Consider the following 25,819-nt stretch of genomic DNA (forward strand, 5'->3'; position numbering starts at 1 on the left):
CTTCTGTATAGCACCAGTTGGCACATTGCAGGCATGAAAAGAAAATGATCACTTGACTTTCAGACAACTTGATCTCATTTGATAATGTGCTAAATGTGAAATCTATCAATCACTTTCATCTAAAACTATTTTCTTAAACCCCCCCTCACAACGCCTCCCAAAAAAACATCATTCAAAAACCAGCCTTAAGATATGTCATCTGTACAACTCTATGCTGTCTTTATCAACAATGCCCCCCATCCCCACCCACACACCCCAGACTGATTTCAAAAAGTGGGGGCACCTCTTTGTCTCCCTACTGCTCCTCTCCTAACTAGCATAAAGGAGAGGTGGTTATTCAGTAAGGGGCTTGCAAACCATTAAACAATGGCTGGAGCAATGCATTATGGGAAGTTAGGAAAATTGCAACACCTATAGAGCAGTGGAATGCTGCTGTAGAACCGCCCACTTCAAGCGTGATTGGTCAGTTACTAAACAGGAATAAGTTCAGAAAGTTCCTGTACATATTGGGCTGGAGTGTGTACCAAAAGCCGTTTTAAACGAAACCTGTCACCAGGTTTGACTTACATGAGATACAGTCACCTCCTTTCAGGCCTGATATACAGCATTCTTTAATGTTGTATTTCTGCCTCCAACCCGACCTGCAAGACAGGAAAAAGACCTCTCATTATACCCTCCTGCGGGTTGGCCGGTGTGGTCCGATGAGGTGTCGCTGGTATTGGTCCGGTGCCTCATCTCTTCTTGCGATGCCGTCCTCCTTCTTGCTTCGTGTAGATGATTCCTCCCTATGTCTCCCCGACATTTCGCTGACATACTTCTCTGTTCTGACTGAGGCAGAGTAAAGTCCTGCAGTGCGCAGGCGATGGGTGTTTTTGACCTTTCCTGGCACCTGCGCACTGCAGAACTTTGCTCTACCATAGTCAGAGCAGAGAAGTACGCCTGCGCAGGAGCGTGATGCCGGGGAGACTGTGTGGATGACGCAGGGACAAGTCATTTACACGGCGCAAGAAGGGAGGCGCCGAACCAAGATCAGTGACTGGACTGCCCCACAGGTGAGTATAATAAGTCTTTTTCTAGTCTTGCTGGTCTGGTTGGGGATATATGTACCACATTCTATAATGCTGTATATCAGGCCTGAAAGATGGTGGCCGTATCTCAATGCAGTCAAACCTGGTGACCGGTTCCCTTAACTTGTAGTGAGTAAGGGCAGTGAGAACGTGCTTTTTACTTTGGCTTTTCATGAAAGGGCAGGGATACTACTAAGCAGTTATCGTTTAGTAACTTAAGGCTGTAGGACTTTTAAGGACCTGTTTTATAAGGAATAAAGCAGTGTGTGTGTGTGTGTGTGTGTGTGTGTGTGTGTGTATATATATGTAATACTTCTACAGTTACGCATCGTTGGTAATGGGGGGAACAAACAGTGGTGAGCCGCCTCCTTTTTTTTTTTTTTTTTTTCCCTTACATTTATATACTTTTAAAAATATAGCTTTGTTTCATTTTAGCCCATTGTTTCAGTGTAGCCCATTCACTATCTCCATCCATCCCGCACTCCCTCAAGATGGCTGGACCATCATTGTAAATACATACCTGTACTTTGTATCTCCCCCACCTCATTGTAGATTGTGAGCTCTCACGAGTAGGGTCGTCTAATTTTGCTTTAATTATTGTATTGTTAACGTTGTTACTTAGTTAGGTCCATATATATTTGGATAGACAACATTTTCCTAATTTTGGTTCTAGACATTACCACAATGAATTTTAAACAAAACAATTCAGATGCCGTTAAAGTTCAGACTTTCAGCTTTCATTTGAGGGTATCCACATTAAAATTGGATGAAGGGTTTAGGAGTTTCAGCTCCTTAACATGTGCCACCCTGTTTTTAAAAGGGACCAAAAGTAATTGGACAGATGAACATTTTATTTACAATTATTTAATTTCTAGTACTTGGTTGAAAACCCTTTGTTGGCAATGACTGCCTGAAGTCTTGAACTCATGGACATCAACAGGCGCTGTGTTTCCTCCTTTTTGATGCTCTGCCAGGCCTTCACTGCGGTGGTTTTCAGTTGCTGTTTGTTTGTGGGCCTTTCTGTCTGAAATTTAGTCTTTAACAAGTGAAATGCATGCTCAATTGGGTTGAGATCAGGTGACTGACTTGGCCATTCAAGAATATTCCACTTCTTTGCTTTAATAAACTCCTGGGTTGCTTTGGCTTTATGTTTTGGGTCCTTGTCCATCTGTAGTATGAAACGATGACCAGTTTGGCTGGATCTGAGCACACAGTATGGCTCTGAATACCTCAGAATTCATTCGGCTGCTTCTGTCCTGTGTCACTGAAACTCCTAAACCCTTCATCCAATTTTAATGTGGATACCCTCAAATGAAAGCTGAAAGTCTGAACTGCAACTGCATCTGAATTGTTTTGTTTAAAATTCATTGTGGTAATGTCTAGAACCAAAATTAGGAAAATGTCTGTCCAAATATATATGGACAACTGTATGACTTGTGTTTTGAAACTGTTAAACTGTAAAGCGCTGCGGAATATGTTGGCGCTATATAAATGAAGATTATAATTATTATTATTTATTCTTTTCTGTCCAACCGCTTTCAGCCCCTTGACAAACCACAAGTAATATGTGAATGATTTAAGCCCTCCATTTACCTCTGCAGCGAGCAGCTTCATTAATGACCATCTTGTGCCCTAGTAGGACATATGCAAAAGAGTTGTCATTGGAATCCTTGGGGAGAACTAATATTTTATTTATTTGCATGTGTGTTGACCTAAAGTGACCAACAGACTAGACTGTAAAAAGAAATACAAGTGGTAATTGAGTGTTATCACTTGCAGAGGATTAGTGTCTCAGGGACAGCTGTACTGTCCTGCCATCATATGACACAGAAGGAACAGAGTACACACAGATGATGAGATGATGGTGTCACTGCGCCTCCTCTCCATTTCTAGACTTTATTGACTCAGCCACACCATAAAGAACAGCATGTATGCGTCTATATGGAGCCAAATCTAGGTTAGCAGACCTTTTTAAAAATAAACATTTTCAGCCACCATCTTTTTGTTGTTTTTGGTTCCTTTACTGAATCCACTCAGATGTCTGACCATACGTCCCTCTCCTTTCTGGGGAGAAAAAAAAGTTTTGAAATAACTTTTTTTTTTTTTTTTTTTATACTATATTGTTCCTTTTAAATGTTGAGGGAAATTGAGCTGCTGCAGGATTGTAAGAGGAAGTGATTCCTATTGGGGATGAGCAAAGTTACACCATAGAAGAGCTGCATTATTGTGTTTCTAATTTTTCTTATTTGTATTAATGAGCATTGGTCATGCGAGAAATTTGGTTCTCCAGATCGTATGGTTCAGTCCCTCAGGTGCTTGTCCTGAAGGTTTCTAAGTCTTTGGAGGATGGTACTGACATGAGCTCTCTGCTTTGTGTGGCTTTTCTACAGAGTTGTGATGACTTGCTGATAATACTTTTTCGGTGGAATATTTGAAAGTATATTCTGTGTCAGAGATTAATCTTATTTTGGTTGTTTTTTTGTATTTTATTAAACAAAAATTCCACTTCCATGTACGAAATCTTGGTTCTCGGGTCTTGTTCCTATGCTTGAGTCATCCTCAGCCTGGAGATTATGGCTAATATTCCTCCTTCTGTTTCCGGAGACTATGGTTTATATTTCTCCTGATATTACTTGAGACTATTTTCTTTCTATATATATTCTCTCTATTTCCTGAGACTATGGCATATTTATATTCCTTCTATTATCTAAGACTATGGTTTATATTCCTCCTCCTGTTTCCTGAGACTATGGCTTGTATGCCTCACCTTGTGAATAGCACTTGAACATACCAGAATCCATAGAAATGTGTTTTTAATCCAAAAACTTGTCAAAACATATTTAACATGACGGCTCCAGTGTTATTTAAGGTCATTCCTTTGTAGATTCCTTCCCAAAGATGAAAAGTTTGTGCCCCCGAGATAATCCAATGATTAAGCAAAGGGCATCTGATTTAATATGAGATTGAGCGCAAAGCCTGGAGGTGAAATGATTTCTTCTCCTTAGTTACAGGGCACATGTCCTACTGCGATAAACCAGTAAAGGTCGACTCCCCTTGTAAAACGTTAATAATGACTTGTGCATGTTTGCACCATGTGGTGGTTATATTTATAACCACATGCTCTAGAGGTAATGACGACATGTCCATTGCAGCATGGCAGCTAATTGTCAAAGCGTTTGGCTATACCAACAAGTGTGACTCTACATATGAGGCTTTAGTAGCTCCACTGGCCAAAACCGTGGTGAGATGCGAGGCACCCTGTGATGTCGTCATTGCCAGGTAGGGCCAACCTGACCATAGATGTCAGAGTCACCAACTCTTCAGTGGCCTTTTTATAGCTGACCATGCAGCATTTTGCCCCAGGGAGAGAGGGATTCAGGACAACTAGAAACAGTGCGTATAATTTAATATTTATACAATGTTTTGTTTTTTTTAAGCGCAACGTGTTCCTCTAATTATAAAGTAGGAATCGTTTGCTGCAGGGAATGCTAGAAACTTTTACCTTGTAGCAAATTGGCTCAAAAAGAGGACAAACTCTGCTAATCAGCTCAATTGCAAAGTTTAAAAGTGTGCTTAAGAATTGGCTCCCGTTGAACCAAGGAAGGTGACGGTCACAAGGGGGCATTCTCTGCGTCTGGAGGAGAGAAGGTTTTTCCACCAGCATAGAAGAGGATTCTTTACTGTTAGGGCAGTGAGAAACTGGAATTCCCTGCCTGAGGAGGTGGTGATGGCGAACTCAGTCGAAGGGTTCAAGACAGGCCTGGATGTCTTCCTGGAGCGTAACGATATTGTATCTTGCAGTTATTAGGTTCTTTACAAGGACGTAGATCTGGGGATTTATTCTGACGGAATATAGGCTGAACTGGATGGGCTAATGTCGTTTTTTTCGGCCTTGCTATGTATGTTACTATGTATATGCTGCAGATCTGCTCTGTCTCATTGAATAACACTGGTCAGAGCACAAAGTGAGATTTTCTCACATTGCACTCCTCCGTATTATACGCCAGTGTGAGTGAGCACTATTTCTTTCTATTGTGTGCAGCAATCCTACAGGCCCGTACCATGATTTCCACAGTTCTGGTACACGCCATGCGGAGCTGTATTAGGGTGTGCGCACACGTTGCGGATTCTGCTTCGGATCCCCAGCAGATTTGGCCCTGTGGATTCGCAGCAGTTTCTGCTGCGTTGTACAGTAACTTTTTATAGTCAATGGAAAACAAAAACCGCAGTGCACATGCTGAAGATTTTTCCGCGCGGACTAGCTGTTGTTTGAAATCCGCAGCATGTCACTTCTTTGTGCGGATTCCGCAGCGGTTTCACACCTGCTCCATCACCAGGTGTCAAACCGCAGGGGAAATCCGCACTAAATCTGCAGGTAAGACACAGGTCATTTTACCTGCGGATTTAGCTAAATCTGCGCGGAAAAATCCACAGCAGAATCCGCAACGTGTGCACCCACCCTTAAGGCCCTGTTACATTTAGCGATGCACCAGCGATCCCGACCACGATATGACCCGGTCAGGATCGCAGGTGCATCGCTAAATGGTCGCTAGTGAGCTGCCAAACAGGCAGATCTCATTAGCGATGCAGCAGCAGGCGTTACTCACATTTCAGACGCAGCGATGATTACCGTCTTCCTCCTGCGTCCATGGCTCACTCATCGGCGTCAGCAGGAAGCCGACGACGAGAAATGGACCAGGCCGATCTCGCGTGATCATCGATAGCCAGCGGGGGAGCCGGTTGGAGGTAAGTATCACATGTAGCGATATCGCTGCTGCGTCACAAAATCGGTGATGCTTTAGCGATATCGCTATGTGTAACAGGCCCTTTAGTATTTGCTGAAGAGCATTTGATTCTCCTGAACTGTGTGAGCCATGAAACCTGTAGGTATGGCGACAGACATGTCTATTTCCTATCTTGTTACATTTCTTCCTTGGAGACCTTGATAGCTGGTTCAACCCTTCCAGTAGGAGATTGTGTAATAAATGTGCTGGCTTGGGGAGGACTGATACTTTAAGAAATAAAAGGACTGCAATTCTTTAACAAATGTATTTTGTCAATTTTCATTAAACCCGATGATAGCTGAATGTACAGAGGTAGCAGTAATAGGCACATGAGCGCTCTGATGTGCTGAAAGGACTATAAGGCTGTGTTCACACACAGCGTTTTTTTAGCGGTTTTTACCGCGGTTTTCACTATAAAACCGCTATAAAACCGCTAAAAATAAGGTGCACAGTCATTTCTATGCATTTTGCACTTTTTGTGCACATTGATGCGTTTTTTACCGCGAAAAAACCGCATCGCGGTAAAAACCGCAGCATGCACATTAATTTTGCGTTTTTTTCCGCGGTTTAGGCTTCTCCCATGCTTTTAGAAACCGCTGCGGTAAAAAACGCATCAAAACCGCACAAAAACCGCCGCGGAAAAATAGGTGCGGTTTCTGGGAAGGGAATCAGGTTTTTGTGCAAAAACTTTCTGCAATGTGTGCACTTAGCCTAAAGCACCTTTTTGCATAAAGCTTGGAAGATCAAGAGCATGTAGCACGAGGCTCGTATGTGCGCACGATTGGGAAGTTGCATCGTGTTTTCACTGCGTCCAAAACGCTACGTTCTTTTCATGCAGGTAAATCCACATGTCTTCTCTGAACCATGCAGATTTTCCGCATCCAGTATATTCTATTGTAGAAATCTCTGTTGCAGAGACTAGTGTCTCCACAAGAGAAATTGGTAGGCTGCGGATCTGAAAGGCGCACTGCGTGTCTGTGTCTGCAGGTGCACATAGACGCACAGTGGACATGGATTTTCTAGACTTTAAGATCAATCGGATGCGCCCACAGACCTCACCTGCTTCTTGTAGATGCTCTACTGCCCATACACATTAGTCATGGATCAACTCAAAAGTATCATCTCCCATACACATTCACACTCAATGCTGTGGAAGAGCAGGCGTGTCTGTTTCAATGGGGAGAGGGTAATAGGCTAATGACACAACTTTTATAGTTGATAGATTAGCACCTGATGATCCATATCTGATCTCATATCTACGGTTGCTGTGTAATCTGAAGTTTAATGTAAGAGTCTAATCAGTCAGTATTGGTTTAAGGCTACTTGTGTGGTAGCAGCTGAGGGACCGTAATTTCTTGTGCAAAATGAGGTGGATCTTCGGCAAGTCCAGGTGAATCAAAGTATTTCCCCCTCATCTATACTGTGTGACCCATTTGGCTAATTGCTCGATCCTGACCTACTGTAAAACCTGTCGGCTAATCACAATGGTTGTAGTGTGTAAACTACATCTGTAGGGGATAACCCCATTATATGGACGAGGAGGACAATGGGTTACAAACTAGCAAAATATCCGTGGGTGCAAAAGGCCAAACTCCAACCAAACTTCATTGTCCATCTGATCACAAATCTTTGTGTATACTCTGCTGATTTGACAAGTCAGCTATTCGGATGTAATGTAGGGATTTGCGCTCTCGGATTGGCATTAGTCTTAAGGCCTCCTTCACAGGTCAGTGATCCCAGTACCTGCGGTGTCCATTTTCACACATACCGCAGACACTTGCACCCACACACCCATTATATAGGGCTGCACAAGTGTTCATGTGTTCTTACGGACCGTATAACATCATGCGTAGACGTTCATGTGTTCGTACGGACCGTATGACATCATGCGTAGACATGTCCATATTTTTCCAACAACACGAATAACAGTACGTACCTCACACAGATGTCATAAGTGTGACACGTGCTGGAGTAGAAATTACCGTTTAGATATTACGGTAGATGTCCAGAGATGGAGTGATGGACAGACGTGGGGTAGATGGGTATCCGTGAGATATATAATTAGTGCTTTGCATGTGTAATTACTGTGCATGTATTAACGTATTTGTGATAACCAGCAAATGTAAAGCAGACAGCTCACTGGGTACTGATGACAACGCTAATCTGCATCGCAGGCTCACGCTGTGCTAAGCCAGGCCTGACAGCTCTCATGAATGTTGTCACTACCTGGCAACTGTGACTAGCAGGAGCTTTACTGCTATTCACATTTGCAAGCTTCGGGAAACTATGGACTACGTCAGAGCTGTGTGGGAACATTTAGGTAGTGTTCACAAAGGTAATGCAGTTTTGGTCCAAACACCGTGCAGTTTTATTGTTTTCCAAAGGTTGCACAGCACCAAAACAAACTCCTAAACATAAATCCCTAGCGTTGTCCAAGTGTTAACTAAACAGAACAGTTCCTGGCTACTCATAGACGGCTGAGCTAGCCCCAGCTTTGTCAAACAAAGCAGCTACAGCCAGTAGCAACCACTGATACTGGTGGTTCTCTGCACACGGTTTGTGCCTTTTTAATCTTGATCACATCGGCCAGTGTGGGCTCACCCAAACAAATTACACTCCTTTTCTCTCGGAGCAGACTTCATACATAGACGCACAATCCCACCAGTTGAGGTGTCGCCATCAGCCCAAACTCCAGCAGATTCCAGCACCAAACACAAGTGTGCAGCACGAACTGTGCCTGGAGTTGAACAGGCTGTAGCTTCCACATGGTTCTCTGCAGCTCTCACAAAGGAACTGCTTAGCGCAGTCTCCATTCAGAGAGAAGACCCTGTCATGTCTCTCTCAGCTACAGTTCACATTTTGGCTGATCACTCACCAGCAGCACACTGGACTCTGCTTCATCCAGCAGACTGCCACTCCATGAAGCTACTTCCTGGTTATTGGCAAACACCCACAGGTTTATCTAATCAAGGCCTTGCAGAGCTGGGATTTAACCATGTCCTTTCCAGCTATTCTACAGTAAAAGTAACATTTTCATTTGTTTCTAGATTTTTTTTTTTTTTTTTTTTTTTTGTGTTTAATCTCTGACCTCTACATGATATTTAAAACGTTATTTTGTCTTTCTTGTTTTTAGAGACGTGGGGCTATTTCGTATGACAGCTCTGACCAAACTGCTTTATACATTCGTATGCTCGGTAAGTACATATTCGTATTTATGAGAACTACAGTATAGTGCATGCTAGATAATATTGACTGTCGTGCATAAAGTGTGTGCTTACAGCCATTGGATGTTGGCTCTCTTGTACTCACATTATCTCTGGGTTAAATGTAATATCGGATGTGTGTGTCTTCAATAACGGCTGTATGTCTCATGATCATTTTGACCTCACCTTCTCCTTCCTCCTTCTTAGGCTTCTCTCTTCTCTCCTTTTTCCCATATTGCTTATTATATTTTATAATTTGTGTTCCTGTTGTGATCCTAGATTTTAATGGATTTGGTACTTTTTAAACGAATAAACGCTAGTGCCACCTATAGGAAGTAGCAATCATAAAAGTAAATGGCGACCCTTTAACAAGCCTTGTCACATGACCTGAAATAAAAACCAAAGCCAGTATCTCAATTTGCAGACACTGTGTTTCAGGGTACTGCCAACTGTGTACAGTGCAGAGTGTGAGATCTGGTTTGGCTAAGTGAGAGGAGTCTGACCTAGGATCCAAGGGGTAACGTTTCTCCTTGCGGAAAGTGACATGCCCAGCCTGCCATGTCAAGGTGAGGAGATGTTTAAGCCTTGCAATGCTCTTCTGGGAAATTAAATATGCAAATTGTCCCTTCAGAGAGGAAGAGGACTAGACGCCACTCGCCTAGCCAAACCAGATCTCACACTTTGCACTGAGGGGCAGTACCCTGAAACAACAGTGTCTGCAAACTGGGATTTTGGTTTTGGCTTTTATCTGAAGTCATGTGACAAGGGTCGACATAAGGAGGCACTTGAAGAAAAATGGGCTGCATGGTCGAGTCGCCAGAAAAAAAAAAAATATTGCGCAAATGCTACAAAATATCTCTCCTACAATACACAAAACAGATCAGAGACAAGCCTCAAAACTTCTGGAGCAAGGTAATTTGGAGTTGAGAGACCAAAATTGAACTTTTTGGCCACAACCTTAACGTTACATTTGGAGAGAGAGAGGTCAACAAGGCCTATGATGAAAGGAACACCATTCCTACTGTAAAGCACGGAGGTGGATCGCTGATGTGTGAGCTGCAAAGTTACAGGAAACTTGGTCAAAGTTGAAGGAAAGATGAATGCACGTTATCAGCAAATACTGGAGGCATATTTGCAATCAGCATGGAAGCTGCGCATGGGAGGTACTTGGACGTTTCAACATGACAGCGATCCAAAACACAAGGCTAAGTTGACCTGTCATTGGCTACATCAGAACAAAGTGAAGGTTCTGGAGTGGCCATCTCAGTCCCCTGACCTCAATATCATTGAGCTACTCTGGGGAGATCTCAAGCGTGCAGTTCATGCTAGACAGCCCAGGAATTTACAGGAACTGGAGGCTTTTTGCCAAGAAAAGTGGGCAGCATTACCATCTGAGAAAATAAAGAACCTCATCCACAACTACCACAAAAGACTTCACGCTGTCATTGATGTTAGAGGGTGCAATACTCGGTATTAAGAAATGTGGTATGTGAACTTTTGATCAGGGTCATTTGGATGTTTTGGGTTGTCATTAAGATTTAAAAAGAGAAAACACAGTAGTTTGACAATAAATGGCTTCACCCAATCACTAACCATGAGTGGAGAAAAAGATTTGGTGTTATTATTCATATTCTCTGAAAAAAGGCCAAGAAAGCAAAATTCTGCCGGGGTATGTAAACTTTTGAGCACAACTGTATTTATTTTATATACGATTTTATGAATAAACTCTTAACATGTCTGATTCGTCCTTTCCAAGAAGGGTCTCACTGATGCACATTATTATTATTATAGCGCCATTTATTCCATGATGCTTTACATTCGCATGTCCGATTTTATTTTCCCAAATGCCGCAATGCCCTTACACATAGGGCCTGTCCTGCTAAAGTTGGCAGATTTAGTTGGCTTTGCATTAAATGAGTTCAGCACCTTTTAGAAGGGTTTTGACATCTTCTACAAGGTTTTTGTAGCCGCTCTATTAGCATTATAGACCATGGCGTGTACTTTTTATATAATATATTGGTCACACTTAGAAACTTATTGAAGGTGCAGAAGAATGGACAGATTTACAGACAGGACTGGTGCGCGTTTAGATTTTACTGCCAGAAAGACATAAACGAAGTGTTCATTTTCCAGCACCAGAAGAAATCCTCATAAATGACTATGATCCCTTCAAATAATTCATTAACCAAAAAGAGCAAAATGAAGAACAAAGATCAAATGTATAAAAATACAAATTTTATTATATCTCATAAAAACTACATTACAATTCAATAAAATGGAGTACCACATAGAAAGGACCAATACACAAAGAAGCGTACAGGTGATAACGCCCAAATGAGGTTATATGCAAAGATATGTGCCAAAAGTAATACTGCATAAATACCCTAGCTGCACAATGTGCATACAAAGAGATGTATAATATGAATCAAACAGCATCCGTCCAAATAAATGGATAGCTATGGCGTCTAGTTTAAATAAATAGACCACCACACGTAGAAATGTATAAATGTTCAATATCCCTAAGATAACCGATGCCCATAGCTGCTGAAACGGTATATCATAGCATATCAAAATTTTTTACCTGCAGCCTTGATGCAATTTGGGGTAGCCACCTGTAGTAGTGCACCTCGACTCGCGTTTCACCGCCACAACACGCGGTTTCGTCAGGAGGTAATGTAGCGCAGCGTCTGTGGTCTTTAAGTAATGATCTCCTAATTGCACACGTGTAGCAGCGCGCGGCCGCCATGATGTGACGTCACAGAGGGGATGGCGCTCAATGTGCGTGTCATCCAGTCACATGCCCCGGTCATATGACCGGCCATGTTGCTCTCACACTGTGAGAGCGCCTCTCCACCGCAACAACACAACACAGCGCATGCGCGTTGCGCGCTAGTGTGTATTAACCTGCTATGGGAGAAGAGAGTATATGGAAATGGGTTATTGCTCCTATTATATCATGGCGATATACCAAAACAGCAGCCTGGGTACATAGATAAAATATAAATATAACCAAATAGATATAACATGGACAAGAAAAGCATATATTAAATATAAATAAAATAAGACAACATAAAGAGATAGAGATAGAGAGAGATACACTCACTGGCCACTTTATTAGGTACACCATGCTAGTAAGGGGTTGGACCCCCTTTTGCCTTCAGAACTGCCTCAATTCTTCGTGGCAGAGATTCAACAAGGTGCTGGAAGCATTCCTCAGAGATTTTGGACCATATTGACATGATGGCATCACACAGTTGGCGCAGATTTGTCGGCTGCACATCCCTGATGCGAATCTCCCGTTCCACCACATCCCAAAGATGCTCTATTGGATTGAGATCTGGTGACTGAGGAGGCCATTTGAGTACAGTAAACTCATTGTCATGTTCAAGAAACCAATCTGAGATGATTCGAGCTTTATGACATGGCGCATTATCCTGCTGAAAGTAGCCATCAGATGTTGGGTACATTGTGGTCATAAAGGGATGGACATGGTCAGCAACAATACTCAGGTAGGCTGTGGCGTTGCAACGATGCTCAATTGGTACCAAGGGGCCCAAAGAGTGCCAAGAAAAAATTCCCCACACCATGACACCACCACCACCAGCCTGAACCGTTGATACAAGGCAGGATGGATCCATGCTTTCATGTTGTTTACGCCAAATTCTGACCCTACCATCCGAATGTCGCAGCAGAAATCGAGACTCATCAGACCAGGCAATGTTTTTCCAATCTTCTACTGTCCAATTTCAATGAGCTTGTGCAAATTGTAGCCTCAGTTTCCTGTTCTTAGCTGAGAGGAGTGGTACCCAGTGTGGTCTTCTGCTGCTGTAGCCCATCTGCCTCAAAGTTCGACGCACTGTGCGTTCAGAGATGCTCTTCTGCCTACCTTGGTTGTAACGGGTGGCAATTTGAGTCACTGTTGCCTTTCTATCAGCTCGAACCAGTCTGCCCATTCTCCTCTGACCTCTGGCATCAACATGGCATTTCCGGCCACAGAACTGCCGCTCACTGGATTTTTTTTCTTTTTCGGACCATTCTCTGTAAACCCTAGAGATGGTTGTGCGTGAAAATCCCAGTAGATCAGCAGTTTCTGAAATTCTCAGACCAGCCCTTCTGGCACCAACAATCATGCCACGTTCAAAGGCACTCAAATCACCTTTCTTCCCCATACTGATGCTCGGTTTGAACTGCAGGAGATTGTCTTGACCATGTCTACATGCCTAAATGCACTGAGTTGCCGCCATGTGATTGGCTGATTAGAAATTAAGTCTTAACACACAGTTGGACAGGTGTACCTAATAAAGTGGCCAGTGAGTGTATATTAGACAGTATTCTTATAAGTGACAATATATGACATAAATAGAAAAAATAGTGTAAATAATAATAATAAAATAATAATAATAAATAATACAATAAATCTGTATAAGAAGTGACTAAGTGCAATATGGATATAAGTACAGTTGTGCGACTTAATAAAAAATATATCTCTTGATATTTCTTCTCTGTCCATTAAAGAATAACGACCTGGATCATCTTCACAGAAATCAACGAAGAAAGCTGCATGATGGAACACACGTATCATATGGATGTAATGATCACATTTATATAAACTGAAAATAAAAAACAAGAATGAGTATAATACTAATGATCACACATACTAAAACAGGAGCAAAAAACCTTTAAGACAAACACAGAAAAAGACAACAAGTAAAACAATGGGATAATAAAATAAAATTTGCGCTAACCTAAGAAGGGTTTGAAACTAACATATTCATTTAAACCGTTAGGGGAAACCGTATCCAGAACCACCATCCATTTAGTTTAAGTGTTCATTTTTTGCGATTACCTGGTTGTTACATTTTTCCTAGTACTGTAGCATTATCACACCTTTGTATCTGGTCTTTGCTCTACTTTCTTGGCTTTATATCCCCTATCCACAGGATTGGTGATAACTTGCTGATCATTGGGTGTCCCAACTGCTGAGACCCACACCAGTCGTCAGAACGGGGAATTTTGTATCCCCGATGAGGAACTTTTATCTCCACTACAAAATAAAGCAGCAGGTTGGACACCGACCATTGTCCCATTCATTTTATGTGCACTGCCTTCCATTGCAGGTCCCGGTATTCTGACCCCGACTGATCAGCGAGTTATCACCAATCTTGTGGATAGATCATAACTTGCTTTCTCCTGGCAAACCCTTTAATAGCAAAGCAGATGTATCTAAAGCATAAAAGGTTTGTCCTGTATTCGGGATCCCCGCTTAGCTGCTCTCCTAGAAGCCTCATGGTCGCCCCACTTGCCTCAGTGTGTAATGTATGGACCCCCAGTGTCTGATGAGCTGGTTACTTGGGTCCAGACTTTGGATACACCGATGATCACCAGTTATCACTGAGGGCACCAGCGGCCAGGCTAAGACCTAGAAATACATGCTGTCACGCTCGTGGTCAGGAGAGCCGCCGGCCAGTCCAAGCATTGCGATGCGATGGTCCTCTGTGATCTGTGACTGACTGTGTCCTAATAATCAGTTGTTAAAGCTTCCTCACAAGATGTGCTGTTCATGGGCTGTATTGGGTGGGGTGGAGTTTGTCCTCAACTTATTTTCTCCACTGTGTCACCGTGAAATCATAAGTATTTGATACACTGCCGATTTTGCACGTTTTCCCACCTACAAAGAATGTAGGGCTGTAATTTTTATTGTAGGTACACATCACCTGTGAGAGACAGAATCTGAAAATGGGAACCAGAAAAAATGGTCACTACTATATCACTGTGTGTGCACAATAATTCTCTTTATTTAACACTGTATTGCAGTCCAGAGCTGCATTAGCAATTCTGCAGCCTTCAGAGCTGTAATCGCTCAGCATTCCTTCTTCATTGCTGGCTGAATTTAAAGTAATCTAATGTCAGAAAAACAAAAGCTGATTACAAAAATGACTGTATATGTGTAAGAGGAAGCCTGACATTTGGTTTCAGAGGAAAACTATGATGGGACATATTGAATTTCAGCATGCCTGATCCTCTGATCTCCACATTGCTCTGTTGTGTATTGCAGCGAGCTGTCATGCACCTTGGCATTGGTACATGTTTTGGTACACGTGCTCTGTGTCCGATCATTCCTCTATATGTGGGGTACAGGTTATAGGATTACATCCATGCCACTTATTTCCCTGCTGTCCGTTTCTTACATGTGCCATGCAGATCTCATGTGTTATAAAGCCGTTGGATTTAAACTGTAATAAGCGTGACAAAGACAACCTGCAAAGGCTGACTCCTGATCTCCCATTATGATGTGTTAATACTGAGTTTTGGTATTTTGATAGGCTCTTGTGTAATTTTCAAACAGCTGAGTGCAAGTAAGTAATTGCTAGTGGGACCATCCGCCATTTTTTCCTGTTAGTGGCCACATAAGCTGACCTGCTGAAAGCTGCCATCTCTGGGGCTTAGGCTTGTACACTCTCCTGTTTGTCGGCATCCCTGCAGGCCTGGTGGTGATGAATGGAAGTGACCCTGTTTTGGCACAGTCGGGCACCTCGTACCATTATACTGGGAGCGTGCAGTTCAGGCTCATCTGAATGCTTAGCACATGCTTTGACCTGGTTTGCGCAGGCTATAGTCGGAGTCTATAGGAGCATGCCACTGCATGTTTGGAAGCGTTGGAATTGTGTAACATGCTGATGGGTGGGTGCCATGTACGAGGAGTCGCCCGATCCTCCTGTAACCATTTATTATCTTTATTACAGGAGATGTCAGAGTAAGAAGCAGAGCAGGCTTTGAATCAGAAAGACGAGGCTCTCATCCTTACATTGATTTCCGTATTTTGCACTGTAAGTAATTTTAAAGTCATGTCTTGCATTAACGAAATACTCCGCCTAAACCTGAAATGTCTGCTTTAATGATCTTTGACCTGCCATACTTGAAGTAGCAGTCTAGTTTTTGATGCAATTGCGTGGGCTATGCAGTTTTACCCGTTTAAGACAGCCTCTTTAAATGGTAAAGTATTGATAAAACCAAGCTACTTTGCAATGTACCTTATCTTATTAAAAATCCTCTGCATTTTTAATGTAATGGTGTGCAGCTCCCTCCCAAGCTTACTGGCCTCTATGCGGTCTCGGGGGCCAGTTACCTTGGCGAGGAGGATGCTCTCCCTGAAGGTTTCATGTTTTGGACCCTGGGCGTACTGCCCTGAAGCCGGCCAGATCTTGAATCCAAGAAGCTTCAGTCCTCTACTCTTCTCCATTGCTACAAAGGCAAAGTGGCCTCTGCTGACAGCATAAGAGAACACCGCCTGCACCGACGGCACACACTTGCCTTTGGTCCGATCTGCTAATTTTCAAGAGCACAACTTGCTTGTCAGCAAGGAAATCAGAGGCAGAGAAACTGTGCACTTCTGAAGAAAGACTGAGAAAACCCCTTTAAGTTCTCCACAGCTGGAGGGGGCAGGTCGAAGGGCAGAAGCTCGTATTAAAGGGAACCTGTCACCGGGTTTGGCCGATACAAGTTACGGTCAACACCTTTCAGTGCTTATATACAGCCCCGGATCCGACCTGCAAGAGAAGAAAAGTAACTTATAATCACCTGCTGGGCGGTCCGGTCCGATGGGTGTCGCAGGTCTTGGTCAGGTGCCTCCTTTCTTCTTGCGCTGCTGACCTCCTGCTTGCTTCATGGCTCCCTGACACAGGCGTACTGCAGTGTACAGGCACTGGGCCTCTGACCTTTCCCCGCACCTGTGCACTGCAGTACTCTCCTCTGCCCTCAACAGGGCAGATAAGTACGCCTGCGCAGGAGCGCGATGCCAGGGAGCCATGAAGCAAGCAGGAGGGCGGCGTTGCAAGAAGATAGGAGGCGCTGGACCAAGACCTGCGACACCCATCGGACCGGACCGCCCAACAGGTGAGTATAATAAGATATTTTTCTTCTCTTGCAGGTCAGATCTGGGTTTATCTACTGCATTATAGAATGTTGTAGATAAGCCCTGAAAGGCAGAGGCCGCATCTTATAGCGGCCAAAACAGCTGACAGGTTCACGTTAAAGAAAATGATGGTGACTGCACTGTGCCTTTCACGCACTTAGACTAAGTTCACACTAGGCTTTTTGTTGCGCCTTTTTGTTGCGCCTTTTTGTTGCGCCTTTTTGTGCTAGTTTTCAGCTGCATTTTACATTACCAGCAAAGCCTATGACATTTTCAGAAATCTCATGCACGCAACTTTTTTTTTTTTTTCCCCCCCATCAGGATTTTGTGCTTTGCATAGTTTTTGGACAATGGAGCATGTCGCTTCTTTCAGCGTTTTTCACCCATTGACTTTAATGGGTGGTTAAAAAAATGCACCAAACATGCAGGTATCTGGTTTTGCTGCGTTTTTTGTGCCAAAACCTGATTCTTCTTTTTTCTTTTTAAGACTAAACTTTATCAGCATGCACAAGAGACAAATCAAACATGCCAAAACTGCAGCAAAATCACACAAAAAAAGTGTTTTTTTTTCTGCAGCTTCATTTCTGCCAAGAGATCCGGTTTTGCTGCAGAAAAAAAAATGCAAAAAACTCCTAGTGTGAACTTACCCTTATAATATCAGATCACAGTTCCGCCTTCTGACTTTATACTTACAATACACCAACAAGTATTTAGCCTTCATACGAGGGGTGTTCATTAAAGACTTACTATGACCCACTTTCTGTGGACTGAGAGCTATGAAACTTGGCACAGTTTAGTCCTTCTCTACATAGGTGCCGCCTAAGGACACACACGTCTCCCATCTCTTTAAGCAACTATAAACACCTCACTTGTAGAAGTCGACAGGTTGCTCCAAGAGCCAAGTTGTGACTTCGGAAATCAGAGTCTCCTCATGTGGAAAATGCTTGCCCTCCAAAAATAACTTCATTGTTGGAAAGAGGTGAAAGTCCGATGGTGCGAGGTCGGGTGAATAAGGGGGATGTGGTGGAATTTCAAAGCTACAGGAGCATGTTTCCATTTGGGCAACATCTGAGCTGTGAACTGGTGCGTTGTCTTGCAGAAGGCGTACACCTTTGAGCTTGCCATGTCTCTTGGTTTTGATGTCCTCCCGCAATTTCTGTAGCAGTAAAGCATGGTATGCCCCAGTGATCACAATACCCTTCGCTAGGAAATTCATCAATACTACTCCGTGCTGGTCCCAAAATACTGTGAGCATGACCTCGCCTGCCGAGGTTTGTGCACATGCCTTCTTTGGAGGAGGTGAGTCATGATGCTTCCATTGCATCGACTGGACTTTAGTCTCGGGATCATAGTAATGGACCCAGCTTTCATCCTGTGTGATCAGTCTGATGAAAAAGTTCTCCTGGTTTCCATGGCACATCGTCAGTAGAGCCTGAGAGCATTCGACTCGTTCCTGCTTCTGGAAAGGTGTGAGCAGCCGGCGAACAAAGCGAGCGGATACCTTATGCATGTGATGATGGTCTTGGATGATTTCTTTCACGGACCCCACAGTAATCTTGACATTTTGGGCTAGGTGGCGAATGGTTACTCAGCAATTTTCCAAAATTGCGACCTCCACTTGCTGGATGGTGTGTTCATCAATAGCAGAGTGGGGTCGCCCTGGAATTGGAGCTGTTTGCACCGAAGTCCGACCACATTTGAATTGACGATGCAAGTTCTTAACTTCATCATATGATGGGGAATCATCACCATAAATCTCTTTCATCTCATCGAACGTCTCCATCCGTGTGGTGCGGCCTTTCAAGTAAAGGAACTTGAGGACTGCTCTGTATTCCGCTGGGTCTATTGTCAAACCTCACCCCGCTTCAGCACCTGTAAAACCAACACCGTTATCCGTTCCTGAGTTGCAAATTGACACAACCTATAGAGACATATCATTACACATGTGCAGTTTCAGGGTTGGGATAAATAGAAGTGGGTCAGGGGAAATCTTTTAATGAATGCACCTCGTGTATGTGGCTATAAAGCGAAAAAAATATGTAAACACTCCAAAGGACAAAGCTTTACACAAGGCCAATATGTTATTAAAAAGTTAAATTTTATTTAATGAATATGTAAAAACAATAAAAAATATGTAAACATGGGAAAACTACGGGTACAGATGCTAGGTGGGTAACCGTACAATGTGGAGGGAAGGATGGCCGCACTTGCTCCACTATAGGCAGAAGAGGTACTGGCTGTAGCTGGTTGTGTGATGCTGTGCTGTTGCCACCTGAGATTGATGGCAGAGTATAGCATAGTAACATGCAGGATGAAACGGAATTAAGACTGACGCTGTAGTGAATGAAACCGTAGATTAAGCAACTTGTATGATAAGTTACAAATCCCTGAGCGCTGGCCAGCACTGACTGTTCTGTCTGCGCTTCCCTCTCTTCTTTTATTGTTAGAGCTGTCAGGAGGGAGAGGTTGTTGTACACAGATGTGCAGTGGAGAAAGGGGAAAGTAGCTAAAGTTTTAGCTCAGTAGGTTTGCAGCGCGGAGTTCAAATCCCACCAAGGACATCTGCAAGGAGTTTGTATGTTTTCCCGGTGTTTGCGTTTTCTTCGCGCTCTCAGGTTTCCTCCCAAAATCCAGAGACCTACTGATAGTGAGTTTACACTGTGAGCCCCCAATGGGAACAGCAGTGACAGAATCTGTAAAGCGCTGCGGAATATGCTGGTGCTATATAAGCAAGCATAATAATAAATAAGGAGAAAAGCATATGCAAAGGAAATGAGTGCAGGATAGAAGCTGAACTTATACATGAAAACAAATATACAGCAGTGCCCAAGAAAAACACACAGCTCACATCCAGCCTATATTACTGGCAGAGTCAGTCCCACTAGGGAGAGATTTGGATTGGCCTTGAGTCAGGCTGCAAACTAAGTGTGAAAATGGGTCTGAAAAGGAAATTTAAAAAATGAACATTGCAGACTGAAGCTTGATGTAATTACATATTTTTCTTCCTTTTAATGGGAGTCTGTGAGCACAGAATGACTTAACCAAGTACGTGTGCTCGGTGCACTCCTGCTATGGCCAAAGCGTTCAGTGCACCTTCCCACCTGCTTGTCTTCCATCTATCTTCACCCTTCTCTCGCTCTATAAAGTTAGAGCTGTCAATCAAAAAGGGAGTGGAGATATAGGAAGAACAAGAAGGTGGGACAGTGCACTGAAATTTTTGACCACTCCAAGGTTGCACCGAGTGCCCAGACTTGGTTTGAACAGCCATTTTCTGCCGACAGACTTCCTTTTTAAATAGGTTGTTTGTGGCTAAGGGTAGGAAGTGTATTTCAATATCAAATAAGCAGTTCTCTCCTAGTCATCCCATTTTCGCTCTGCTGATCCTCGACAGACATTATTGATGTCATTCATGTCACTGATACCGCAGTGTCTGGCCACTGCAGTCGGGTGCAATGTGTGCCAGAATGGAATCATAGAATCGTAGAGTTGGAAGGGACCTCCTGGGCCATCTGGTCCAACCCCCTGCTCAAAGCAGGATTCGCTAAATCATCCCAGTTAGATGTCTGTCCAGCCTCTGTTTGAAGACTTCCATTGAAGGAGAACTCACCACTTCTCGTGGCAGCCTGTTCCACTCATTGATCACTCTAACTGTCAAAAAGTTTTTTCTAATATCTAATCTGTGTCTCCTCCCATTCAGCTTCATCCCATTGCTTCTAGTCTTTCCTTGTGCAAATGAGAATAAAGTTGATCCTTCTACAATGTGACAGCCCTTTAGATATTTGTAGACAGCTATTAAGTCTCCTCTCAGTCTTCTCTTTTGCAAACTAAACATTCCCAAATCCTGCAACCTTTCCTCATAAGACAGGGTTTGCAGACCGGTCACCATTCTGGTCGCTCTTTTCTGAACTTGCTCCAGTTTGTTGATGTCTTTTTTCAAATGTGGTGCCCAAAATTGGACACAATATTCCAGATGAGGTCTGACCAAAGAGGAGTAGAGGGAAATAATTACTTCACGTGATCTAGACTGTATGCTTCTGTTAATACATCCTAGAATTGCATTTGCCTTTTTTGCTGCTGCATCACACTGTTGACTCATATTCAGTCTGTGATCTATTAGTATACCCAAGTCTTTTTCACATGTGCTGTCACTTAGCCCTATTCCTCCCATTCTATATATGCTTTTTTCATTTTTATTGCCCAGATGTAGTACTTTGCATTTCTCCCTGTTAAAAACCATTCTGTTAGTTGCTGCCCACTTCTCCAGTTTATTTAAATCTTTTTGAATCCTCTCTCTCTCTTCTCTAGTATTAGCTATCCCTCCTAGCTTTGTGTCATCAGCAAATTTAATCAGTTTACCCTCAATTCCTTCATCTAAATCGTTGATAAAGATGTTGAACAATACAGGGCCCAGGACAGAGCCCTGTGGTACCCCACTTGAGACATTCTTCCAACTGGATGTGCAGCCATTTACGACCACTCTTTGGGTCCGATCACTAAGCCAGTTATGAATCTAACACCTAACAGTTGCCTTGTCCATTCCATACTTAGTCATTTTTTCAATAAGGATTGTATGAGAGACTTTGTCAAATGCTTTGCTGAAGTCAAGATATACTATATCTACAGCATTTCCTTGATCCACCCAATCAGTAATACCATCATAGAAGGAAATTAAGTTAGTCTGACATGACTTATTAGTTACAAACCCATGCTGACTCTGTTTAATCACTTCATTCTTATCCAGGTATTGACATACATGTTGTTTAATAATTTGTTCAAAGATCTTTCCTGGTATAGAAGTCAGACTCACCGGCCTATAGTTGCCTGGGTCCACCTTCTTCCCCTTTTTGAAGATAGGAACAACATTTGCTCTTCTCCAGTCTTCTGGCACTTCTCCTGTTCTCCAAGAATTTTCAAAGATTATGGAGAGGGGTTCAAAAATTTCTTCTGCTATCTCCTTCAGTACTCTGGGGTGTAATTCATCTGGACCTGGAGACTTGAATACATTTAGGTTAGCTAAGTGTTTCCTCACTATCTTTCTGTTTATAGATATCCTGGATTCTTCTATTCCCTTAATAGGACAGTGAATAACAGTTGATGTTACATTTCCTTTCTGAGAGAAAACAGATGCAAAATAGGAATTTAAAAGTTCAGCCTTCTCAACATCCTGTCTTACCATTTCATCATTTTCATCCTGTAAAAATCCTACAGCATCTTTGACTTTTCTTTTACTTTTGACATATCCCCAAAATCCTTTATTATTGCTTTTGACATCTCTTGCAAGCCTCAATTCATTTTCAGCTTTAGATAATCTGATTTGTGCCTTGCAGGTTCTGCAGACAGCATTATATTCTTCTTTAGATATGCCTCCTTCTTTCCATTTTATAAACATTTTTTGCTTCCTTTTTAGCATGTGCTTAAGTTCTGTGTTCATCCATCCTGGTTTCCTTAAATGCTTCCTATTCTTCCCTCTTTTCGGAATTGTTAACAACTGTGCTTTGAGAATTTCATTTTTCAAGATTTCACATCCTTCCTGGACATTTTTGTCTTTAAGGATATCCAGCCATTGGATCCCTCCAATTCTCTTTCTGAATCCCTTAAAATCTGCCTTTCTGAAATCTAACCTTGACGTCTGAGTCTTCACAGGTCTTCCGCCTCTAGTTATCCAAAATTCTAAAATAGCATGGTCGCTACCTCCTAGGGTCCCAGCCACTTTTACCTCCTCAACCTTTTCCTCCCTGTTTATAAGGATTAGATCCAAGGTAGCAGTTCCCCTTGTTTTCTCCTTTACCTTTTGGAAGATAAAGTTGTCAGCAAGAGAGGATAAGAATTTCCTTGACCTGTTAGTTTTGCCTGAGAGAGATTCCCAACAAATGTCTGGATAGTTGAAATCTCCCATGACAACTATGTCATATTTTTTGGAGAACTTGGCCATTTGATGCATAAAGAGTTCATCCATATCTTCAGCTTGCACAGGCGGCCTGTAGTAAATGCCTACAATGGTGTCCTTTCCATTGTTCTGTCCTTGTATTCTTACCCAAACAGTTTCCACAGAACTCCCAGTCTCTGAAGCTTCAATCTCTGTGCAGATATACGCATTTCTAACATACAATGCGACACCCCCTCCTCGTTTATCAAGTCTGTTTCTTGCAAATAAGTTGTATCCTTCTAGTCTTGTATTCCAATCATGTGTATTGTCCCACCAAGTTTCAGTGATTCCAATGACATCATATTTCTTTTCCTGTGTTAGTAGTTCCAATTCTCCTTGTTTGTTGCCCATGCTTTGTGCATTAGTATAGAAACATTTTAGTTTGTGATTGGTTTCTCTTTCTCCAATATTTTTTTTAATTAGATTCTTTCGTCTTTGTTCTTCCTTTCCACTTCTAATAGCAGAGTTCTCAGTAGCATTTGTCAGGTGTATGGCTTTTTCTGGTCTTTTGCTTCCCTTCCCATGTTGTTCTAGTTTAAAGCTCTCCTTACAAGTGTAGCAAGGCGACTTCCAAATACCTGCTTTCCAGTCTTCGTAAGGTGCACCCCATCTCTAGCAAGTAGTCCATCGTATAAGTAGTTCACTCCGTGATCCAGAAATCCAAATCGTTGCTGACGGCACCATCGACGTAGTCAGTTGTTCACCTGCAGAATCTTATTCCACGCTGAGGCCACTGATTATATCAGTCATGTGAATGATAGACATGATGTCATCCCTGCAGGGTTGGTAGGGATGACCCGAGTGATGGGATTTGATAGGGAAGTAATGCTTGTTTTGTTTCAGAAATATCCAATTACTGTAATGATTACTTCTGTCTTTTACCACTAGGTGTCACCACTGTTGCATTTGTTTTCCTTCATATAACACAATGGGCTGCATGACCACAAATATCCTACATCCCCATCATATTGTCATTGACTTCTTGGCAAATATTATTTTAAGCTTCTAAAATGTTTGTTTTGAGACCGTATCACAGTGAATGTACAAGCAAGCCATTGTGATATTACTATGTACCATTTTCTGATATAAGGTGCATGTTGTCACACGTGCAAAACAATAAGGAAAATGAAGGGTCAGTCTAAGATGAAAAACAAATTGGGAGTCAAAATGTTTGTCCAGAAGTGATCAGCAATATAACCACCTTTCTATAACATAAATTCTGGTACTGGGCTGAGGCTACATCATACCGCAGAGTCGGCTTTCTGATTAGTTCTCTCAGCAGTCTTGTCAGGCGGGAAATATGACAGATTCCCTTTGAAAAAAGCTATCCAGAAGTTAAAATTTATTCTAATCCTACAAATCTCCGGTCTATGAGCAAGCGCAGACCAGACAAAATCTTACAGGTCTGTCTGTATGGTACATATAATAGATGATATGTAGTATCCAGCATCTGCAGAATGATTACTTTAAAACTTTGTTTTATTGCACGACTCATTAAAATCCTGAAAAAAATTGATTAATCTTGAACACATTCCCTATGCGTTTCGAACCCATTAACGCTTCTCGGTCCTAGCGTTCAGGTTGCATTAGGTGCACTTATCAGCACTTAACTAACATTTAATAAAATCACCAGTCTGGGGTGGGCCACTCTTATTAGATAAAAAGGGCAGCCCCAGATTGTGTTGGGTGCTCTTATAAAATATTTTACTGTATATTGCAGGCTGTTGTATGACAGAAGAAAATAAACTTTGTTTACAACTTTTCTGTTAGATAAAACTTGTAACAAAAAACAGAATTTTTTTTTTTTCCACATATTGGACTATGGGTACCTATGCTGTCATCCATTATGGTTATAGCAGTTTTTACACTTTCGAACATGTTTAGGGTTTGTTCACATTGAATTTTTTTTGCTGAGTTTTCTGAGTAAGAATTCTTAAACCATGAGGAATTCAAAAGCCATAAGAGTTTCTGCTCTGAAAACTCAGCAAAAAAACCTGTAAACACACCCTTACAGTGCTATGACGAAGAATATGGGCTTAAAACTTGTGTTTTTCAGTTGTAAATGCCTATTGGTCTTAAACAGCCAGGATGCCCCAGGATTATCATCACTGGGCATATCTGTGTCTACACATTTGCAGTTCATGGGTTGTGGTTTTTTTTTTTTTTTTTTTTTTTTAAATAAGCCCCGGCATGATTTTTGGAACAAAAATGTGAGTTTCCTTTTAACAGTCAAGCGGAGGTATGTGAGGTGGAATGGTATTGGTGCCACCTAGGGTTACACTGCACTTATAGAAGCGGGATGACTTTCCTCCAGGGCTGTGGAGTCGGTAAGCCAAACCTCCGACTCCTCAATTTCCCTTACACCGACTCCAACTCCGACTCCACGACTCCGACTCCCACATATATTGCTTATATTTAAGTGAAAAATTTATTGTAGTACAATCTGAACATCAGACATTTAATCATTTTTATGATCCAATAATCAAGACATTTATATAGAACATAATATCCATTTATTGGAATACAACTTTAGAACACAAAAAACTGTAATAAATTGTAAATATGTAATTCACTGTATAATATCGATTACATACAGTACAGACCAAAAGTTTGGACACACCTTCTCATTCAAAGTTTTCTTTATTTTCATGACTATTAAAATTGTAGATTCACTCTGAAAGCATCAAAACTATGAATTACACGTGGAATTATATAATTAACAAAAAAGTGTGAAACAACTGAAAACATGTCTTATATTCTAGTTTCTTCAAAGTAGCCACCTTTTGCTTTGATCACTGCTTTGCACACTCTTCGCATTCTCTTGATGAGCTTCAAGTGGTAGTCACTGGAAATGGTCTTCCAACAGTCTTGAAGGAGTTCCCAGAGATGCTTAGCACTTGTTGGCCCTTTTGCCTTCACTCTGTGGT

The 25,819-nt window shown here is 42.2% G+C and overlaps 1 protein-coding gene across 1 annotated transcript in view; it reads left to right on the forward strand.

Moving 5' to 3' along the window:
- PDE7A (phosphodiesterase 7A) overlaps positions 1-25,819 on the forward strand; it is a 110,177-nt gene that overhangs the window by 58,357 nt on the left and 26,001 nt on the right. Inside the window, exons 2-3 of the mRNA XM_073583918.1 lie at positions 8,985-9,045; positions 15,798-15,881. Of these exons, the coding sequence (XP_073440019.1) occupies positions 8,985-9,045; positions 15,798-15,881 (145 nt within the window). The remainder of the gene's footprint in view (positions 1-8,984; positions 9,046-15,797; positions 15,882-25,819) is intronic.

The sequence above is a fragment of the Dendrobates tinctorius genome, unplaced genomic scaffold, assembly GCF_039654945.1.
Source record: "Dendrobates tinctorius isolate UK_male_01 unplaced genomic scaffold, ASM3965494v1 ptg000082l, whole genome shotgun sequence".
NCBI lineage: Eukaryota > Metazoa > Chordata > Amphibia > Anura > Dendrobatidae > Dendrobates > Dendrobates tinctorius.